Source organism: Rattus rattus, chromosome 2, assembly GCF_011064425.1.
Source record: "Rattus rattus isolate New Zealand chromosome 2, Rrattus_CSIRO_v1, whole genome shotgun sequence".
NCBI classification, from domain to species: Eukaryota; Metazoa; Chordata; class Mammalia; order Rodentia; family Muridae; genus Rattus; species Rattus rattus.
In genome coordinates this window covers 45,878,939-45,901,199 of record NC_046155.1, presented here as the reverse complement: position 1 = coordinate 45,901,199, position 22,261 = coordinate 45,878,939, and the positions used below count along the sequence as shown (strand labels likewise).

The 22,261-nt window shown below is 46.2% G+C and overlaps 1 protein-coding gene across 2 annotated transcripts in view; it reads right to left on the bottom strand.

Moving 5' to 3' along the window:
* Sufu (SUFU negative regulator of hedgehog signaling) overlaps positions 1 to 22,261 on the bottom strand; it is a 95,177-nt gene that overhangs the window by 50,895 nt on the left and 22,021 nt on the right. For both annotated transcript variants that reach the window (XM_032892128.1, XM_032892129.1), the window contains exon 3: positions 12,812 to 12,948. In XM_032892128.1, the coding sequence (XP_032748019.1) occupies positions 12,812 to 12,948 (137 nt within the window). The remainder of the gene's footprint in view (positions 1 to 12,811; positions 12,949 to 22,261) is intronic.

Here is a 22,261-nt window from a genome sequence, read left to right as displayed (position 1 = left end):
GGATATAAAGCAATCAATCAATCAATCAATCAACCAACCAATCAATCAATTAGGTGCCTGACCTGAGTAGTCCTGTGAAGAGAGGAAAAGGACAAAGGCTTCAGAGTTCAGGCCACCACACTGCTCAGTAGGACCCAGGTACTTCAGTGGAAGCTGACAGCATACTGTTCTCCTAAATCATCAAGTACAAACAAGGTCTGCTTGGAGGCAGGAAGGCTCGTGCTTAGAAGAGGCCACAGGCTCTCCCAAGCACACCTTGGGGTGTGCCTCCCTGAGGTATGGGCATCTGGCAGGAAAAGGGCCCGGTAGCTATTGTGGAATCCAGCTGATCTCACAGTGTTCCCAGCCTGGCTTTGGGCTCCTAGGCTCAGGTGACCCCACAGTGGCCTGAATGGCTGGGACAGCATGTCTACCATCATCTCCCTCGAAGAGGACCACAGCACCTTTTCTCCTCTCGGGTGCGAGCTTCCTGGAGAGGGCTCTGTGGTGGTTCAGACATGCTCCCGGCACCTCATTAGACTCTGGACGCTCAGACCTGCCACTGACTCTGCCCAGTGAGGCAAGAAGGAAGGCTTGACTGGTAGTGAGATCTACTCCCGGAATGTGAGACAGGGAGAGCTGTGTCTGGCTTACAGGTGCTAGTCATTTCCTACCCAAGAGAACTGGAAGAAAGAAAGCAGGCCAGCCACCATCCCTTTGTATTTTCCCCCTAATAATAAAACCACATCTCTGTAGAAAATTTCTTTTCTTTTTTCTTTTTTTTTTTTTCCGGAGCTGGGGACCGAACCCAGGGCCTTGCGCTCTACCGCTGAGCTAAATCCCCAACCCCCTGTAGAAAATTTCAATATGACAGCTGGTACAAAAACGGTAGCAGCAATGGCTCCCAGCCCCACCCCTCACACTAGGTGCCTCTATGACTATCCTCTTCCTGTCATCCACGTGTCACGAGGACAAGCCATTAGCACAACTGGGACCCACAGATATACAACACAGCTTTCTTTTAATTGTGCTTTCAAAGCTGGGCATGTGGAAGCACACCTCTGTAATCCTAGAATTCTGAGGTAGAGGCCAGAGATCAGAGCTCAAAATCATCTTTGACTACACAATGAGTTCAAGACCAGCTTGGGTTACAGGAAACTGTCTCGAAAACCCAAATAAGCAACAAGCAAGATAAATCCCCATGAACAGTATCGCTGCTCTCGTGTGATGCCAGGCAGTGCACCCTGAGTTTCCACATCTAAAACTGTTTCTCAGATGGAGCAATCATGCCTTTGAGGAGATGGACAGTTTTGACCTGGTGTTCTATGCATTTCTCCTTGTTGAACTGGAGATTTGAACCCTGACACCTGGGCCCCTGCAATACTGTTCCACAGACTTCACTAAACCTGTGCACATGGTCATCAAAACCAATCAGCCAAACAAAACCCAATTTAAATAAATAAACAAGCCTTCGGAGTGGTCAGAAGTATGGTTCCCTCACTCCAACTCTCCAGCTGGGCTGCCCTTTCGCCAGTGGCCTACAGTGCCCCTGCAGGGAGCATCCCTAAAATGCAGGTAACATAAACAAAGGAGTCACATTCAGCCTGAAAGCTAAGCAATTAAGACTCCCGGGGAGGAGGAGAGGTGAGAGCCCCGCAGTAGGGTGAATTATCTCAGCTCAGTGTGTTAAGTAGCCGCTTGGTAGTGGGGCTCCCAGAGGCTCCAGGTCTGAGGCAGGTTACAGACCTGGGAAGCCCTAAGAATTTGCCCCAGTGCCCACAGCAGCTCAGCGGGGGACGAGTTCCCTCCCACCTCAGGGAAGCTACAGTGATCCTCTGGCGGGGAGCAGAAGGCAGCTAAGGCAACTCCATTCTCGAGCTTCTGCAGCCTCAGACCCTAGGCAGCCATCTCTGCACTTGGGTATTGTTCAAAGGTGGGAGACATTTTCCAAGTGAAAAGTTAGGCTCTTCAGTGATTTTTATGGGCCATGCAATATTTGCTTATTTTCTGGAGTTTGAGGATTGAACCCAGGCCCTCACACATGGGAAACAAAGTGTTCTACCACTGATCTACACCCCACCCTCAGCCATTTAACTCTGCGGTTGTAGCATGAGCACGGCACGTCAGGTGGACACGTGCCCTCCGGTGCGGTTTCCTGTATAAGGCAGGTGGTCATCAGAATTTGGCCTGTGGGCTATACTTGCCAACCTCTGCTCTCGGTCGTCCCTAAAACGCTTCCTTTATTAGCTCAGGCTCACTTTATTAGCTCAGGCTAAGCCACTTAGACTTTGGAGCACTCGCTCATTTCTGAGCACTGACCTGTTTTCCTTCTGGGACAGGAATGCAATCTTTCAGCTATTAATCTAAAGTCTTGGGAAACGCAGAGAAAGTGTTTTGACTTGCAGTTGGTCAGCATTACTAACAGATGAAAGGGGAAATATTTTACAGATCCATAGCAACCAGAAAAGAGGATAAATCAGCCAAAGGGAAAGAAAATGTCAGGGAACTCACAAAGACTAGGAGGAAGAAAAATGATGCTAATAGAAGCAGGCAGCTCCATTTGGCTTTGGTTAGCTGACTGGGGCAACAAGGGCAGCTTATCCAAGCAGGGAAGCGGGGGTCCAGCTCTTGGTGAGCCAGAGCATCTCCTTTCGGAAGGTCACCGAGCACAGAGGGTAAGGGCGTATTCACGTGGAGCCTTAGAGAGCAGCAGACAGGGAAGGTGGGAGCTGAGGCAGGGCAAGGTCTACCTGGACAGGTCCGAGTGCACCTGTGTGTTTGTTAGTGGTGGGGGAGGTAGGAGGAATCGGAGCCTTTCCCCTTGTGGTGTGCTGCTGAGCACAGGTTGGGCAAGGACCACGAGACCTGGAGAAAGAGAAGGCTGCAAGCCTCCGTGGTTAGAGTCTGGGGAAAGGACTGCCCTGAGCTGGGCTCCCAAGAGCTAGGATGGCAGACCACAGACCAGGAACTCTGTAAGTGATGACTGGGCTCTCACCTTGCATGGCCGCAGCATGTTCTAGGGAAGAACCACTCAGAATGTAGCTAAGGGGCTGGAGAGATAGCCAGCTTCCTGGTTAAAATCGTGCTTGTTGTTCTTCCAGAGGCCAGGGTTCAATTCCAGCACTCACAGGGCAACTCACAAACATCTGTAACTCCTGTCCTAGAGGATCTGACACCCTCTTCTGGCCTCCGTGGTACTGAGCATGAACTCAATGCTCATACAAACAATGTAGTCACACACACACACACACACACACACACAGACAGAGAGAGAGAGAGAGAGAGAGAGAGAGAGAGAGAGAGAGAGAGAGAGATAGATCAAAACGCAGGCACCTCATCTAAGCACATCTTATTAAAGGGAAGGAAGTTTGCATTTTGCAAGCCCCTCCTCCCTGCTTCTCCTTAAAAGGCATTTGTAGTTTTCCAGTGCCCTTAGAATCAATTCCAGACTCCGTCCGGATTCAATGCCTCGAGGCCTCGAGGCCCAGCACTTCCCCATCCAGGCTGCACCTCCAGCCACCCGTGCAGCCTGGCCTTTCCTCTCCCTCCGCTGGCTGAGGAAGGCACTTTCCCTCCTCCAGGGCTCACACATGCTCCTTCTCTCTGCCAAGAATGTTTTCTCTTCCCTCTTGCCTCCAGTCTGTCCTTTGCCCACCCTGTGATCTAAATGCTGCCACCGCTTTCATGTTTCCAGAGCCCTGTGCTCCTCCCCTCAGCGATCTACAGAATCCAGCTCTCCTTAGCTTCTTCCAGTGCTGTCTCCGCCTTGGGACAGGGTCCTGCTCCTTACACTTCGGCTTCCCCAGCATCTGTAGACCCCCAGTGTGCAGCAGGCACACAAGTAAAATAATGCAAAAGAGGAAAATGTTCTTCCCACCAGCCCCTCCCTCCTGCAAAGCCAGGCTGGCTCATCAGATGTTCTCGGAGGCACATGCCTGAAGTTGCTGAGCCTAGAGAATTCTGAAGATGATGTCTATTTGAGTTTTAAATGAACAACTGTTTATTTTATTTATGTGTTTGTTTTTACTTTCTAGATCGTCTCACGTAGCAGAGTCTGGTGCTGAGCTCACTGTGCAGCTAAGGATAATATCAACCTGCCTTTACCTCTGAGGTGCAAGTGTGTGCCTGCCATGCCCTGGCTGCTACAATTTATTCTATAAACAGAAGCAAAGAAATGTTTAAGAACCAGTTCTGTGCTGCCAGCCTGTCAGTACCAGCCAACTGGTCAGTCGCCCCATCTGGGGTGCAGGCAAAGGTCCCTGCGGCAACCGCCCAGCTCCCTATTGGTGTCTGAACTGCCCTGAGGTTGCCATAGAAGAGCAGCAGGCAAGGGCACGGGCCTTCCACTGTGTTGATTCCAAGGGCTGGGACTGTGATTCTCCTGAAAACTCAAGTCTGGCTGGCCTGACTTGTGGTTAAGACCTGCCAAGGGCAGAGCTCAAGCACTAGACTCTAAGCACAGCTCAGGAATCAAGTCCTGCAGAGCCAGAGTTGGCGAGGCTTCCTCCTAATGAAACCCAGAGGGGGGAGAAGAGCTGTCAGTGGCCATCTGATGAGAAGGAATCCGCTGGCCAAAAAGTTAAAAGTGAACAGAAAGGAAGAGGAACGGGAGACAGACACTGAAATGTCTGCTCATGAGTACTGACATGCTTACCACAAAATCTTCCACAGAACTCTTCCAGGGGCTAGACTGGATTGTAAATCTGCAGGTGAAATGGTGGCTGCCTGTCTGACAGCTACAACATTCTCGTTCCTCATGATACTTTTGTACTGTCCCAGGTCCTGACCAGTATGCAAGGGTCCTTGGACCCCTGATGCTTTATTCTCTTTGTGTTGATAGAGCAAGATACCTGAGACTGGCCCACCTATAATGCAAAGGCTTTATTAGGCTTATTAGGCTTGAGGTTCCAAACAGGATGGTGCTATGATCTGGTCACACCATCGTTCAATGTTACCTGAGAGTGAAATAATCTCACTGGGGCATCTGTGTTGAACACGAGTCCCCAGCGGGCAGCAGTGGGACACTAGGAACAAGCCTTTAAGGTGAAGCCAGCCTCTGGCTCCAGCCTACACTGTTTCCTGTGAACAAGACTTCACGTGTTCCTGCCACATCATCCTTGTAGTTTACATCTCTGTGAAACCTTGAATCAAACAACCCATTCCTCTCTCAGGCTGCTCCTGTCAGGTATTAGTCACAACAGCGAGAGAAGTAGCAAATACAACAGAGAGGAAGCAGGAAGGTGCCAGGCAGCAGTGACACACACCTTAAATGCCAGCACTTGAGAGGCAGAGGCAGGTGGATCTGAGTTCAAGGTTAGCCTGGTCTACAGAGCTAGTTTTAGGACAGCCAGGACTACACAAAGAAACCCTGCCTCAAAAACCAAAATCCAAAACTAAATAAACAAACAGAAGCAGAAAGGGCACTGGGCATGAGCAGAGGAGGTCAATGTGTGGCTGGCCTTGCTTTGTAACAGCATGCTGTCTTGACAGATAGCACAGAAGATTCTAGTCCCTTGTCCCTTCTGCTGGGTGAACAACTGATTCTGCCAGCCACAGCCACACCCAGTCTGTCTGCCAATAGTTAGCCTTTGGCTTTAAGGGACCCCTCCCCACTCTCTGTGGGTGGAAGTAAGGGTTAGGGGATCTTAGGGAGACCCAGGGCTGTACTGGAACTCCAGCAGCAGCAATAGTGGTTAAATGACACAAGCAGAACTGATCGGAACATACATACATACATACATACATACATACATACATACACACACACACGCATACATACATACATACATACACACACACACACATACATACATACATACTGCAGGACTGATATACAAGTTGGGGGGAAACAATCATCCACCCACTGCCCTGCAAACCGAGAGCTGGGAGCAGGACTGGTGGTGTCATTCCTGGCTGATGAGGGCTGCTCTGCAGAACGAGATCAATGCACAGCACTGCAGCCCCACCTTAGCTCCCCACCTCTCAGCAATCCTTCCAGGGGTCGGTCAGAGCTGAGTTTAGGGCCCATCTGACGCTCTTCAGAGCAAACTTCAGAGGCTATCTGCTGTGGTCTGATGGCTCAGTGTGGACACTGCTGTCCACCACTCTGCATCCACCCGAGTTCATCCTCTTTCCCTCGTCTGACACTGGCCTGGTATTTGGATCCGGAACAGCAAGTCCTAACACTCAGTTGTGACCACACTGTTCAGCATGTCCTCACGTGCAACTGGAAGATGGTGGAGGGCTCTGTATGAAGTTAATGGGTTCAGAGTGGACCAAACAGAAAGGTAAGACCATCAGACAGAATTTCGAGACTATTTACACATGGAGGGTGTACCTGTGCACACATCAAGCGAAGAACACACATGTTCTATCTATACATTCATGTGACCCTGATAGAGTGCAACCACAGGGATTACTGACAGCTACGAGCCACAAGGAGGGGCTCTATCATCAGCTGAGCATGATCCAAACTGAGAGCCTGATAAGCCTAAATCCAGTCCAAAGGACAGTCAACCATACTGTAGAGACTCTGCAGCTTAGTCAGGATTTACTTACTATATGGTCCCACCAAACCATACAGAGTCTATTACATTTAGAACAGGGCTCCCAAGGCAAGTACCTAAATCAACTACATAAAATCAAGGGACAGCCATGCATGATGGTACACATGTTTGATCCCAGCCTAGGAGGTAGAAAACATGTAGTGAGACTCTATCTCAAAAAAACAAAATAAAAATGAATCAAAAAACCCACCAGACCATTGACTGATCCAAGCTTGGTTTTAGATGTATGTGATGTGATCTGTGAAACAACTGCATCTGCATTTCACTGCTGGTTTTCTACCACACAGGGCAAGACAGTGCAAGACTGTACCGGGCAAACCAGCAAGCAAGCAAGCCGCCTGCTGGTCCATATAGTCTTTCCTTCCCTCCTTCCTTCTTTTCTCTCTTTCTTTCCAATCCATACGCCTTGAAGACCAAGTAAGATCAACTAAGAATAATGGCAGATGACTAGGAAGGAAAGAGTGCAGGCGTGACAGGGAGAGCAGTGATGAGACCACAGGCCACTCAAGGTTTCTGGAGAACTAGCTTATTTCTCCACTTGGGTGTTGCAGTTTATGAAAATGTATCTGGGCTGGAGAGATGGCTCAGCCGTTAAGAGCACTGGCTGCTCTTCCAGAGGTCCTGAGTTCAATTCCCAGCAACCACATGGTGGCTCACAACCATCTGTAATGGGATCTGATGCCCTCTTCTGGTGTGTCTGAAGACAGCTACAGTGTACATGCATACATAATAAATAAATAAATCTAAAAAAAAGAAAGAAAATTTATCTATGTAAAACTGTCTTTTATTTGTCTGAAGTAATTTGCCTGAAGCTTACTGCCTCAGTCTGCTAACCTAGGCCTAGTTCTGGAAGCTTCTAGCCTCCATACAATCTAATGTAGGCCTAGAATGTTCCAGCCTCCGAGACTTGCTGCTGAATAAGCTCACCCTGGTTCTTTCTGAGCGCTGGCTGGCTCAACTCAGCTGTTCTGGCTCAAACTCCCGACCAACCCCACTGATTCAAACTGGCTTCTCTCTTGGCCTCTAACTTTTTGCTCTGCTCAGCCTCAAACTAACTCTGGCCATCTGTTCTAATCTTCTGGCTCCTTCTCATTCTCCGGCTCATTCAGTCCTCATCTACATCTAGCTTGTTCTCTCTGCCATCTGTCTCTGTAAAACTCTCCCAGTAAAACCTATTCTGTCAAACCTTTCTCTGATTTGTTACTTCATCTGCCCCTCAAACAGACATTACTTTTAGACATGGCTACTTCCCTCTACAAACTAACTTACTTTCATTATTTGGGATTAAGGGTGTATACTAAGGGTGTGTCTGTATTTCAGTCAGAGAGATTAAAGCTGTGTGCTAAGGGCTGAGCCATACCATAACTAGAAACAGTTTTTTTCAAGGGCTCTTTTTTTTTTTAGATTTATTTATTTCATGTATGTGAGTACACTGTAGCTGTCTTCAGACACACCAGAAGAGGGCATCAGATCCCATTACAGATGGTTGTGAGCCACCATGTGGTTGCTGGGAATTGAACTCAGGACCTCTGGAAGAGCAGTCAGTGCTCTTAACTACTAAGCTATCTCTCCAGACCCCCAGGTTTTTTTTCCCAGTAAATAACACAATCTTCGGGTTCACAGTGTGATCAAATATCCTGCAACATTCTATATACAGTTTATGTGCACTCTGTACACATATTTTTATGAATAAAAAGTTAAAAAGAAAAAGCTGGATATGGTAGCACACATCTGTGATTCCAGCACTTGGGGGAGGAGACAGGCAGATTTTGGGCTTGCTGGCCAGGAAGCCTCTGTAAGCCACAAGCCAACAAGAGACGCTGACACAGAAAATAAAGTGTGGGCTGTAGAAAGGCTCGGCAGTTACAAGTACTTGGCTGTTCTTACACAGGACTCAGATCTGGTTTCTAGCACCCACAGTAGCCTCACTCCAGTTCTACAAATTCTGAGGCCTTCTGGTCTTGAAGGCACACATGTGGTGCACACACATCTGCATAAAATAATGGTAAGTCTTCCAATACATAAGGCAGATAGCTCCTGGGGAACTACAGCCAAGACTGTTCTCCTACCTCAACATATATGTACAGCATACAAGTGCACCCACACAGAAGTATAACCACACAAATGTGCACCCACACATATGGAGCCAAAGACACACATAAAAGTTTTAAAATATAGAAGCTGTATCTAAGAGGATTTTGGAGATTTTATAAATGCTTTTTTCTTAAACCATGCTCCATTTTCCAAGAACTGCAGACTGTCGCCCTACTGAGCATTAGTGCTGCTTAACACTGAGTGAGTCATCACAGTGAGTGGCCATGTGTACAAGCAGCATTTATCCACATGAATGATTTTCCAATTTCTCGTTGTATAGCCCGTGGCATCAGGTAGACCAGATGTCTGCATAGCTCCTATCAATACAACACTGGGGTAAAGTGCACTTCATTTATTACCTGGGCTCACCTGTTGCCTTCACATGAGATCTGTGATCTTGAATGGGTTAATAACCTCGATGTTGTCTTCTGCAACTCTAAGCCTGACATAACCCTGTGTTCCATTCCCAGTAGGAAAAAGAAAAAGAGGACTGAGCGCAGTGGCCTAACACTCACGAAACTAAGAAGGAAGAATACTGAGTACAACATCAGCCTGGTTTACACAGAGAGATCTTGTCTGTAAGCACAAAATAAAACAAAACCAGGGTACCTACTCTTACACAAGGCACACAAAGTACACTGACAATTTGGCCGTTTTCCTCACCTCTATTTGGGCTTAGCCTAAAATCAGGGACCACTGGCTCCTCCTTATCAGGATCCCGTGTTCAGTAACTTACTATTATTCTCTGTCAAGTTTCAAAAAAGAATTTAAAGTAGACTTGTTTAACAATTTATTTGGTTGGGTTTTTTTTTCTTTGTTTTATTTTAAGGCAGATTCTTACTATATAGCCCAAGCTGGCCTTCAACTCAAGAGTCTCCCAGCCTCTGTCACCTTGACGCCAGGATTTTAGGTGTGATCTACACTACCCAATTACCTAATACTTAATTAGTACAATGGTATCATAGAAAATATGGAAGCTTAAAAGTTAGGTATTACAGTTAAGGGTGTAGTCCCCTGTTGTTCTGAAGTGCTTACTGTGATCTGCAGGCATAACTAACCACAGTTACACTGGAGATGCTGTGAGAGGAGCCGCTGTTGCAGAAAGGACTTAGAGCACACACTTATCAATGCACACTTAAGAGCTACAAATTTTAGTGCAAAAGTTTCCAATCCTATAGGAAAGTTAGAAGGAACAAAATGAATATCCAGGTACCTTCCCCCTTAACTCATTAATGACATGTTGCCCTTGCTTTCTTTCTCTTACATGTCTAAAATTTTGCTAAAATTATTTAGTATCATTTTATGTATAGACACTTCAGCCTTTGTCTCCCAAGAACAAAGACATTGGGGGCTGGAGAGATGGCTCAGTGGTTAAATACACTGGCTGCTCTTACAGAAGTCCTGAGCTCACAACCATCTTTAATGGGATCTGGTGCCCTCTTCTGGTGTGTCTGAAGACAGTATATGCCTATACAGAAGGAGGAGGAAGAAGAGGAAGAGGAGGAAGAGGAGGGGAGGAGGAGGAGGAGGAGGAGGAGGAGGAGGAGGAAGAAGAAGAAGAAGAAGAAGAAGAAGAAGAAGAAGAAGAAGAACAACAACAACAACAACAACAACAACAACAACAACAACAACAAGAACAAGAAGAAGAAGGACATTACCCTGTATAATCACAATACCACAGCCACACAAGGAACCTCATGGTGGTGGAATGCTAGCACCTAACATACAGTCCACAGTCCATTTTTCCAGTTGTTCTACAAATATCCATCAAGGATCAAACTTTATCTGTGAACCGCCATGTTTCTGTAAATCTTCTTTTGCTTTTTTTTTTTTATTTTTATTTTTAAAGATTTGTTTATTTTATTTATATGAATACACTGTCGCTGTCTTCAGATTAAGGTGATGTCTGCTGAGGCCTTTCTTTGTCAGGACAATCCCTGCCTCTCTCTCAAAGACGTATTTATTTTTGTTTAATGTGCATGAGTACTTTGTCTGTGTGTGTGTCTGCACACCCATATATTCTCTTAGCTCATGGAGGCTAGAAAAAGGAGTTGGCTCCCCCGGAACTTAGACTTACAGGTTGTGAGCTACCGTATCCATGTGGGAACTGAACTCAGGCTGTCTGCAAGAGCAGCCAGAGCTTTTAACCAGGAAGCCATCTCTCCAGCCTGTCTTTTCCCTTTCAATAAATAAGTAATCTGTAGAGTGAATCTTTGAGTTCTTGTCTCATAACAACTTTTTTTGTTTGAATTAACACATTATTTACTGAGGATGGAGGTGCATACCCCACATGGAGATCCGGGCAACAATGGGAAGGAGCTGGTTCTCTCCATCATCTGGTTTCCAGGAATCAGACTCAGGCTTGGCAGGAAGCACCTTTACCCCCTGAGCCATCTCACCAGCTCCCTACCACACTCTTTTTGAATGTAAGAAATTATGTTTATTTGTGTGTCCATGTGTGTGGGCATGTGTGCTCTGGCATACATATGGAGGTCAGAGGACAGCTTGAAGGGGCTGGTTCTCTCCGTCTTCCATGTGTGCTCTCAGGAGGCCGGGCATAGCAGCAAGCACCTTTACCTACTGAGCTATTTCTCCAGTCCCCTAATCACCTTTTTGGTTTTGAGACAGGGTTTCCTCTATGTAGCCCTGGCTGTGCTAGAACTCTCTCTGTAGACCAGACAGATACTGCCTCTGTCTCCTAAGTGTTAGAATTAACACCACCACCACCCTTTTAACCAGTTAAAAAGGACCTGAATAGCTTGGGCTGTTCAAAAAAAAAAAATCAATCAATCAATCTATCTATCTATCTATCTATCTATCTATCTATCTATCTACCTATCTATGTATCTATCTATCTATCTAGACTGTGTGTCAAAAGAAAAGGGAGGTAAAATAAAATAAAACTGTCACTAGTGAAATGTATTCTGTGTGTGAATGAGTATCTGCGAATAAGATCCTATTTTCCATTGATTTTCATTATAACTTCAAAATGACTTCACATTAGAAATTACTGTGATTTTATAACATCTGTTTTACATTTCCCTGATCTCTGCCTACCTGAGCAGGTACACAAGTGAATGTATTAGTTCCTATTTCTACAAACGAGAAGTTGCTTCATCTTTAGAATCCCATTCCAATATCATATCAAAAACTACATCAAAGAAAAATCTATTTTCAAAGTTAGACCTGGTGGCACAGGCCTATAATCAGGCTAAAGAGTGAGTTCAAGGTCAGCTTGGACAACTTAATGAGACACTGCTCAAAATAAAAAATATGTCAGCTGGATATGGGTCAGTGTCAGAGTACTTGCCTTTACGTATCAGGCCCCAGGCTCAATCCCCATCAAAACTAACTCTCTTTCTCTCTCCTCTCCTTCTCTCTCTCTCTCTCTCTCTCTCTCTCTCTCTCTCTCTCTCTCGTCTCTGTCGCTGTCTCTGTCTCCCCCCCCCCTCACCTAGGTTTATGTATGCCCTATAATCCCAGCACTTGGAGGCTGAGAGAGGTGGATATACACAGTGACTTTCAGGCTAGCAAGGCCATTCATTATATTAGTGAGGGAAGGAGGGGAGGGGAAGAGCGAGAGAACCAGGCTATATATCAAATCAAAGAAACAGAATCTAGGTCACATAAGTCCTCTCAACTCCCTCAACATTAGCACTGAGAATATTCAGGAGCTCTGAAGCCTCTGCAGGCTGGGGGGTTCTGGCCGAGTGACCTAAGAAAGTAAGATCACTCCCAGCACAAAGGCCTTACCCAAGATCCATTGCAGCAGTCCCCAGGGGGCAGTGGGAGCAAAGGACAATCTCTTGGAGGGCATTGGGATAATCTAATTCAGCTCTGATTTTAGCATCCCCTCCGCCCTGTGAGGGAAGGGTGCAAGCTCCAGTCTACTCTCCTTCCAAACCGAGCCAAGGTCAGCCTGTGTACTTGAGGCCTGGAAGCAGACACAGGGACAACCAGGCCACTGGGAACAGGGAGCAGACTAGTGATGACAGACAGCAACAAAGCCTCAGGGTGTCAGGACACTGATGTAATCTCGGTCTGTTAAGGTCAACATAGTTTTCCACTCACGAAAGGACCCTGTAGACATCAAAATATGCCTGCAAGTTCCCAAAGCCCACCAGGCTGGTGGCCACAGGACAGGACCAGCACCCCAACCTCTGGGCCATTACCTGACTGGAAGACATATCGGGCTAGGCCCTGCATCAGCTCTGCTGGCCACGTTGGTGGGGCAGACTCCCCAGTTTCTCTCTTCAGACGAAATGTCAATTCAAAGCCAAATCCACTTGGTCCGTCTGTTCCTGTAAACCTGAAAGGAATAAACGTTTTCAGTTTAACTTCCATAGGACACAGTTCTGCAAAGTCTTCGTGTGGTGTCCTCCACATGCAAATGCAAAACAAACTCAGTGGAAATCCCAGGGTGAAGAAGTCTCTCCAAAGCCTTTTACCCTCTAGTGAGCCGAGAGTGTACGTGTGTGTGACATCAGCCCAGACAAACTCCTACACTGCTGCTCCTGAGTTACAGCTTCCAGACTGTGGTTCTAGATATTCTGTGTATATAACAGAGGAACTACTACTGAAAATCTCCCTTATGCTCCTCGCTCATTCAAACTGTTAGTAAGCACCCACTGAATTCGCTAAAGATACATACCCTGTGATCCAACAATATGGCTGTGTGCTCGGTGAAGACATGGCCTTCTTCCATCCTACCTCTGGGGACACCAGGACTCCAGTGCACCAGGACTCTTATCTGCACTGACTGGCTTCCTGAATGAGCACTTGAGTCAGATCCGAGGCAGAATGGAAACTGAAAGGGCCCTCTTGCTCCTAAGGTCAGCAAGCACCACTTTCTCTACCCCTCATGAGCACCCCTCAGTCACTGGACCCCAAAGCAGAAGAGCAACAGGATGGGAGGACTGCAGTTTCTGTGGCCACACTCCTCAGGGTGACTGTAAGCATGAGATCTGAACGCCTGCCTCTTTTGTTAGGAAGCACTCAGGAGCCCTGAGTCTCAGTGTCCCTGAAACAGATTACTGCTAGACAGGGCAGCAATGTCATCCAAGAGCAGAACGTGGTTGGTAGGATGCCATACCCATTCAGGTGAGGGAGGTGTCCAGGGAGGAGTCCCCGAAAGCTCCACAAGGCTTGCCAGGATGAGAAGGGTTAAGAACTAAAATATGTTCATCATGTAATTTTGAGTAATTATATCTTGTACAAACATGAACCACAATGATTATACACATGTAAACTCCCCAGCATACAAACACAAACCATAAGCTAAAATGACGGCTGACACCTTCCTCCTACCTCTTGCAAGCTGAAGACACAATCGCTGTTCAGCGCTAGAGCTCCTGGTAGCATCCTTCCTAGGTCATCACCCCAGGGGCTGGGATGCAAACCTGGGTAGAAGAAAACCCCCGAGCCTTAGAAACTGACATGAACCCCAGCTTCAGCTCTGTGTGCTTGGGCAGGCACAGGGAGATCCGGCCCCCTTGAAGCACTGGGGAGAGATCACTCTGAGAAGCTGCCTTTCTGACTGAAGAGGCATCCTTAGAAATCATCCCAGTCAAAGGAAGTGTGTTGGTTCTTATTTCTCTGGTTGCCATGTGGGAAGCAGGATCTATTTAGAGCCTATAATATGTGGATTTTTGGAGACAAGGCTACAAGTTGCTTAAAGTGACACTATTTACACTATTTATTTCCTTGATGAATTACCATGTTGGGGTCAAGTCCACACAGAATCTGAGAAAACAGCTATGTACATTGAGGATGCCTCTCAGAGACCCAGGTTTGGGAGACCCCAGGTTTGGAAGAGTGTGAAAATCCAGAGTAATAAAAGGTTAACTTTACAACTCTGTAAAAAGGTTGGGGCATAGCAGTGCACAACCTTTCATCTTAGCACTGGAGAGGCAGAGAGAACTCAGTGGGCTCTAGGTTACCCAGGGCTACACAACCCTGTCTCAAAGATCAACAACTAAACAAAACTCCACACAGGCAGATGGGTCACTAGGGCAAACTCCACACAGGCAGATGGGTCACTAGGGCAAAAGGAAGATCTCAAGCAGCCAGCAATTAGACAGCTTTGTAAAGTGCATTAGACGATTGTTCCAGGGCTTTCATCTTGGGCCAAGGAAAATACATGATTTCTAACCACAAAAGCTTGAGAAGCAGACTTAAGGAGCATATGTTACAGACCATCCATGGTGCAGAGAGAGAAGTCACTGAATCATTTGCACCCACACCCCATCTCTTCCCTGAAGAGAACTACGTGCATACACTTGTGTGACTGTGCATTCATGCACACACACATGTGCATACCATCTGTCTCCACATAGGGTGGTTTCTAAGCCAGCTCTGTGGTGGGCAGGCCAGCTCTTACTTGGCTGAGGAGGGACAGACCCAGCCAGATGGTCTCCACCTGTGTTTGATTACCACCCACTAGGCTGGCTGGACACAACCTCAAACTCTGAAACACAAGTCTGGAATGGCCCAGCCTTAGGATAAACACATGACCTGGGCCTGTCAGATTTCTTTTTCAGAGCAGGCTGTCCAGGCAATAACAGCCAAGCAACAAGACCATTCGGTGTTTAGAGTTCTCCGCAGGGGCTTGGCTTGGTCTGGACCACATCACACAAAGGCTTCTCTGCCAAAGCGGGTGTGTCTGATCAGAGAATGGAGTCACTCCAACGGGACAGCTGTCTCTCGTGTCTTCTAGGATGAAATATGTGAGCAGAGGCATGTTCACACTCACACTCGCACACACGTGCCCCTCACCAGCTCACATATGCTCATGTACCCACATTTACAAAAATTAAGTTTATAAACTAAAAGAGTAATTTAATGTTAATTAATTCAAGGAAATATTTGGAGGGGTTATGTGTCAATGTTTATAAAGTCTAACGTAGTGCACCACAGTGTCTTGGGGCCCCATAGACACTCAGCAGATTCAGCCAGAGCAATCTCTAGTCCTGGATGTGGGAGTGTCCTATAGGCATAAGATTTCTTCACATGTGTGAGTGCATGTGTATAGGGATGGAAGGGACCACATGCCCTTGAACAAATGGGACTATTGAAAAGCAATCTGCAGGAGCAGTTCTCTCCTTCCACATGGACCCAGGCCGTCAGGCTCTCAGATGGTCTCTTACCACTGAGCCTCCAACCAGTCCTATTGAAAATCCTTTTATAGGGGTTGGGGATTTAGCTCAGTGGTAGAGCGCTTGCCTAGGAAGCGCAAGGCCCTGGGTTTGGTCCCCAGCTCCGGAAAAAAAAAAAAAAAAAGATCCGAAAATCCTTTTATGCCTCATTTTTATTATATCTTCTTTATGATTTATTTATTTATTTTCAGACAGGGTGACACTAAACATCCGATATTAACATGCTATATAGGCTTGTAGCCAAGGAGTGACAGGCTGTGCCATATGGCTGTGCCGTCAGGTTATATTATATAGATTTGTAAGAAGGCGCCATGATGTTCATAAAACAACAGCAGGGCCCAGTGATACACTTGTTAGAATGTACCCCCATGAACCAGTGTATGAGGGTGCATGCCTCACAAGCATGTGATAAAACGCTCAACCTCACTCAAAATGAGAGGCATAGATGGGAGCAAACTCACACCCGTCCCTCCCTCAGATTAGCCGGCATTAGCAGGTAATTGCTACACTTTGTTGGTGAGGTTACAGCAAAGAGGAGTTCTCACAGGGTGAGAGCACAATTAGTACAGTTATTAAGGAGGAGAATTTAGCACCTTAACAAAGATACATACATGTTTACTACCTCCAAAAATTGTACCTTCAAACTACTACAAACTCCCTAAAAGCTCATTTATGTATCTGCAGCTGTAAGAAAGAATGTAGAAAGCAGGGACTCAGGAGTTGAAGGTCAATCTTTTTTTTTTTTTTTTTTTTTTTAAGATTTATTTTTTTCATTTATTTGAGTACACTGTCGCTGTCTTCAGACACACCAGAAGAGGGCATCGGATCCCATTCAAGATGGTTGTGAGCCACCGTGTGGTTGCTGGGAACTGAACTCAGGACCTCTGGAAGAGCGGTCAGTGCTCTAACCGCTGAGCCATCTCTCAGCACCACCACCCCCCCTTTTTAAAAAAAAAGTTTACTTTAATTATGGATATGTGTATGTCTGTGTGCACGAGTGCAAATGACCATGGAAAGAGAGGTGTCAGATCCCCCTTGAGACAGAGTTACAGGCAGTCATAAACCACACCAGTGTGGGTGCTTGGAGCCAAACAAGAATCTTCTGGAAGAACAGCAAATACACCTGACCATGGAGCCACCCTGCGCCTTGAGATCTGTATGTACACACACGAGTGTACAAGGAGGCGAGAGGCACTGATCTCCTGGGGCTGACATTGCAGAGAGCTCGCTAGGAGGTGCTCACAAAGCAGAAGACTTAACCACGCATGGAGCCTCCAGTCCCTGAAGCTCAGTCTGATCTTAGCAAGTGGGAGGCAGCCTAGGCGAGCTCCCTGAGAAACTGTCTCAAAAACGCAGCACAACACCACCTCGCCTGCACAGTAAGCCAGCAAGACCAGCAGCACAGCAACAGTCAGGACTACTTGGACCCAGTAGATGCTTAAAAACAAAAACCTTAAAGGGACGGGACGGGAAAGGGACAAGGGTATGCTGGGGAGCCTGGGGCATGGAGGAAAGGTGCTGAAGTAGGTATGATCATGTGTGAAACTCTCGAGGAATAAATAAAGTATATTTTCTTTTTTTTTAAATTCACTTTACATCCCAATCACTGCTCCCTCCCCATCCTCTCCACACACAGTCCCTCCCTTCAGCCTCTCTCCCATCTTCCTCTGAGAGGGTGGAGCCCCTCTCCTCCACCCCACCCCCCACCCTGGCACATCAAGTCTCTGCATGGCTAGGTGCATCCTCTCCCACTGAAGCGAGACAAGGCAGCCCAGGTAGGGGAACGTATTCCAGACAGGCAACAGCTTTAGGGACAGGACCCACATGAAGACCAAGCTGCACATCTGCTACATATGTGAGGGAGGCCTCGGTCCAGCCTGTGTGTGTTCTTTGGTTGGTGGTTCAGTCTCTGAGAAGACCAAGGGTCCTTCTTTCTTTCTTCAATAGTGGGTCTGGAGAGATGGCTCAGTTAGTTAAGAGCACAGGCTACTCTTCCAGAGGATCTGGGTTTGATTCCCAGCAACCACATGGGGATTCACAATCATCTGTAATTTCATTTCCAGGAGATCTGTTGTCCTTTTTCCCAACCTCTGAGGGCACTAGGCACACATATGCATTCATGTAGGCAAAACAAACATTAAGAAATATCAATGATAAACAAGTCTAATTTAAAAATTAAAAATAGTGCTTGTGCTTTGTCTAACTAGTGAACAAAGGCATGAACGATAAGTAGAAACGTGAATCCTTTTGCAGCTCCAAACCCAGTATGAGTCTTGACACACAAGACACTCAATGTGATGATGGTATTGATAATGAGGTCAGCTCTATAAAGAGCTTATAATTAAAAAAAAAAATCCAAACAAAACCAAACTGATGCAACATTGTTATGCGGGAAAAAGCAAACAACACTATTCATTTATGTGGACGCCACACAGGAAGGATAACCTGGAAAGAAGACAAGATGCCTACAAGGGCAGTGTGACTCAGATGGGAAGGGCTAGAGCAACAGTATTTTGTGTTGGTTTGTTTGTTTGTTTCCTTTTCCTGTAGTTATAACTGCAGTCACACGAGTATCTTCGCATAGTCAAAGCAAGCAATTAGTGACTCTCACTGTTTCAAATGAGCCCAGAACCACCATGAAGACAGTCAACTAAGTAAGCTTTGGATACAATTTGTTGGCCATGTATCTCCAGGGGAAAGAACAGAAAACAAACGGTAAACTCTAGGGAGCTGGTTTATTGTTACATTAGTTAGTATAGGTTAGTAATCCTCAAACTACCCAAGTGTTAATGTAGTGAGGGTAATGAGAGTCAGATTCCTCTGTCAGAAAAGATAAACACTGGTAATCAAAACCATGATTTAAAAAGCTGGACAAGTGAGCTGGAGAGATGGCTTAGTGGTTAAGAGCACTGTCTGTTCTTCCAGAGATACTGAGATCAATTCCCAGCACCCACATGGTGGCTCACAACCATCTGTAATGGGATCTTCTGGTGTGTTTGAAGGCAACTACAGTGTTATATATAATAAATAAATAAATCTTTCTTTAAAAAAAAGCTGGAGGGGCTGGGGATTTAGCTCAGCGGTAGAGCGCTTACCTAGGAAGCGCAAGGCCCTGGGTTCGGTCCCCAGCTCAAAAAAGAACCAAAAAAAAAAAAAAAAAAAAAAAAAAAAAAAGCTGGAGAGATGGCTCAGTAGTGAAGAGTACTTCTTATTCTTTCCCAGGACACAGATTCAGTCCCCAGCAAGCACACGGTGGCTTACAACCATCTGTAACTCCAGTTTCAGTGGAACTCTTCTGACCTTTGCAGGCACCATGCATACACAAAGTACATTTACATAAATGAATGCAAAACATCCATACACATAATTTTTTTAAATATAAAAAGAAAAAGGGGGTGGGCTGGTGAGAGGGCCAGGCAATTAGCGACACGTGCTATGCACTCACGAGGCTGTGGCTCAGAGCACCTGCACGACAAGCCCTAAGGACAAACCTCTTGAGGAATAGTTTTGGAAGGAAAGCATCTTATCAAATCCATAGTATAGAGAGACTTTGTCTAGGAAAAGAAAAAAAAAAAAAACTTCTAGAAAGCTACTTAATTCACGCATAATACACAGAGCCAAACGCTTCGAACAACACCTGAACACAGCAAGGAAAGCCAAGTACTGGCTGTCACTTACAGTAGCAGCACTGGCTATCATTCACAGTAGCAGCACTGGCCATCATTCACAGTAGCAGTGACTAGTTCTGGGGACTCACCATAAGGGAACTATCTTAGAAAAAAGCCTTTGGCATAAACATATTCAGCAGTATTTGTAAAACAAAACAAAAAATTAGAAAAACTCCCGCTGTTCTATAAGTAGGGGCTTATATAAGGTCTGGTGCTTCATTAGGACACCGCCATGACTAAAGGCCAGAGACAGCAGGAAGCTGACTGCTGTGAGCACTGAGAAGCAAAGGGCTCTCTGCGCTCACCAGAGGAGGAGGAGCCAGGCTACACGCAAACCCACAGTAGAACCTCTACTGTTAACATCAGTAAATGGTGCCTCATCAAGTCAAATGGTCATGAAGTTAGGACTTTGATGGATGGCTGGTGGCAATGCAGCTGCTATAGAAAACATGATGGTTGTTTTCAAAAAATGAGAGAGAATTACTGCAATGAGCCAGGAATTCTACCTTTCGGTAGCTACACAAAAGCCTGAAAATAGGTCTTGCAGAGCCTTGTTGACAGCAGCATCCCTCACCACAGTGCTGAAGGGGTCACAAACAGCACAGGAACCCGAGAGCCTACTGCCAGGTGAGGAGGTGGGAAGGGCAGACAGGAAACAGTCGACTGGTATCTGTCCTTCGAAAAGGAAAAGCAGGTGCGGTGCACATCCTTAAATTCCCAGCCCTTGGGAGGTGGGAGCGGGAGTCAGACGACCCTCGGCCACACTGTCATCTTTGTGGCCAGCCTGTGTTGTATGAAACTCTGTCTCAAACACAAGCACGCACACACACAGATCCTCACCCACATGACATGGATGAATCTTGAAGACATCACGCTAAGTGAAATAAATACACCTGACACTGGGAGCAACCACCTGCATCGACTTAGGCAGCTGCAGTCAGAGTCACACAGAAAGTGGAACCCGGCTTTCTAGGTGTTTGGAGACATGAAGAATGGGAAACTATCATTTTGAAAGGGTCTAGTTTCAACTGGGAAAATTAAAAAGTTCCAGAAACTGAAAGGAGTAATGGCCGTACACTAATGTAAAACTTAATTTCACTAAACTATACCTAAACATGCTGGCAATGGTGATTTTCATATCATGAATATTTTACCATAAATGAATGGGCATTAAAAACAACCATGAAGCAAGGCAAGCATACACACCTTTAATCCCAGCACTTGGGGGGTGGGGGAAACAGCACAAAGACTGGCAGATTCCTGCATTTCAGGCCAGGCTGGTCTGCAAAGGGAGTTCCAGGACAGCCTGGACTACACAGAACAAAACCCTGTCTCAGAAAACAAAACAAAATGAAACAACAACAAAAACCATGATGCAAAAACCAACAAAATTATCAAAAATGCCTGTAGCTGGCTGTAATGTGTCACCTCACTGTTAGCTACTAAGAAGCTGATGCAGGAAGACACCTCTCAAAGAGATGGACTCACTCGCACTAAATAGATAAATACAGAAATGTAATGACAAATCAAACAGCTCAACAGCTGCTGGGCATGGTGTGTAAACCTTTAATCCCAGCACTTGAGAGCCAGAGGCAGAGGCAGAGGCAGGTGGATTTCTGTGAGTTTCAGGCTAGCCTTGTCTACAAAGTGAGTTCCAGGACAGCTGAGGTAGAATGGCAAGTCTGCTAGGACCAAGAAAGAAGCTGGACAGTGAGGACATCACCCAACAGTCTCCCTGTCAACTTGCTTAGCCCAGGGACGCTGCAGGGTGGACTCTAAAGCCACCCGACTCCAGGATCCCAGTGCGAGACTGGATAAGAAACAGCACAAGCCCAGGCTGGGAGGACCAATAAACTGACACCAGCTCCACTCTACCACCTTCTTGTGACCCTCGGGCAAATGCCATGTGGCCCAGGTTCCTCCTCCACACACAGATAAGGGCATTCTCCACGCAGAGATAGACTTTCAACCTCAGGCAGAGAACACCTTCGGCCTATCTTAGAGCCAGCTGGAAGTCACCTGTCCCCACTGTCTCTCACCTCAGGTGTGTGAGGAACTCCGAGGCTTTGTAGACACAGTCCTTCAAGAACCACTGGCCAGTTTCTACTTGTGTCTAATTTCCTGGCTGTGGATCCCTCCCAGAGCCCTCAAACTTGGCCTGAGACTCCTTGATTACTACTGTTCTCTGACATCAGCACAATGGTGGAATTCTGTAAATAATTACTGAATAAGCAGAGGGGACATTCTCATCCTGAACTACTCAGAATTACTGATAACATTGTTAGCCAATTGGAAAGTGTTGGTGACAACAGTATTATTATACTGGGTAGTAAAACAGCAAAAAAAAAAAAAAAAAAAAAAAAAAAAAAAAAAGAAAGAAAAAAAAAAACCTGAAAAATTTTAAGATATGTTTATATGGCAATATTCTTCCAGAATTAAGACTTCTTTAAAACTCTGAGTTATATTAAACCACTTTCTATAACCTTTATAAAAAGAGAGATGGGAGCTGGTATGGTGCCATGAACTTATAATTCTAGTATTTAGGGAAGTAAAGGCAGGAAGATCAGGAGCTTCAAGGTTACCTTCAGCTAGCAAATTCAAGGACAGCCTGGGCTATGTGAGACCCTGTCTCAAAAAACCAAAAAGTTAAAAAGGGAAGTGGGATGGCAAAGAGTGGTCAGGTAGGAAAAAAAAGAAAACCCATCATCCTAGGGCCAGAGGCTGAGCCTGCAGATTGTCCTGGGCTCAGTTCCTAGCAAGGTGGAGAAAGAACTGAGGTGGGATCACAGAGAGCATGCTT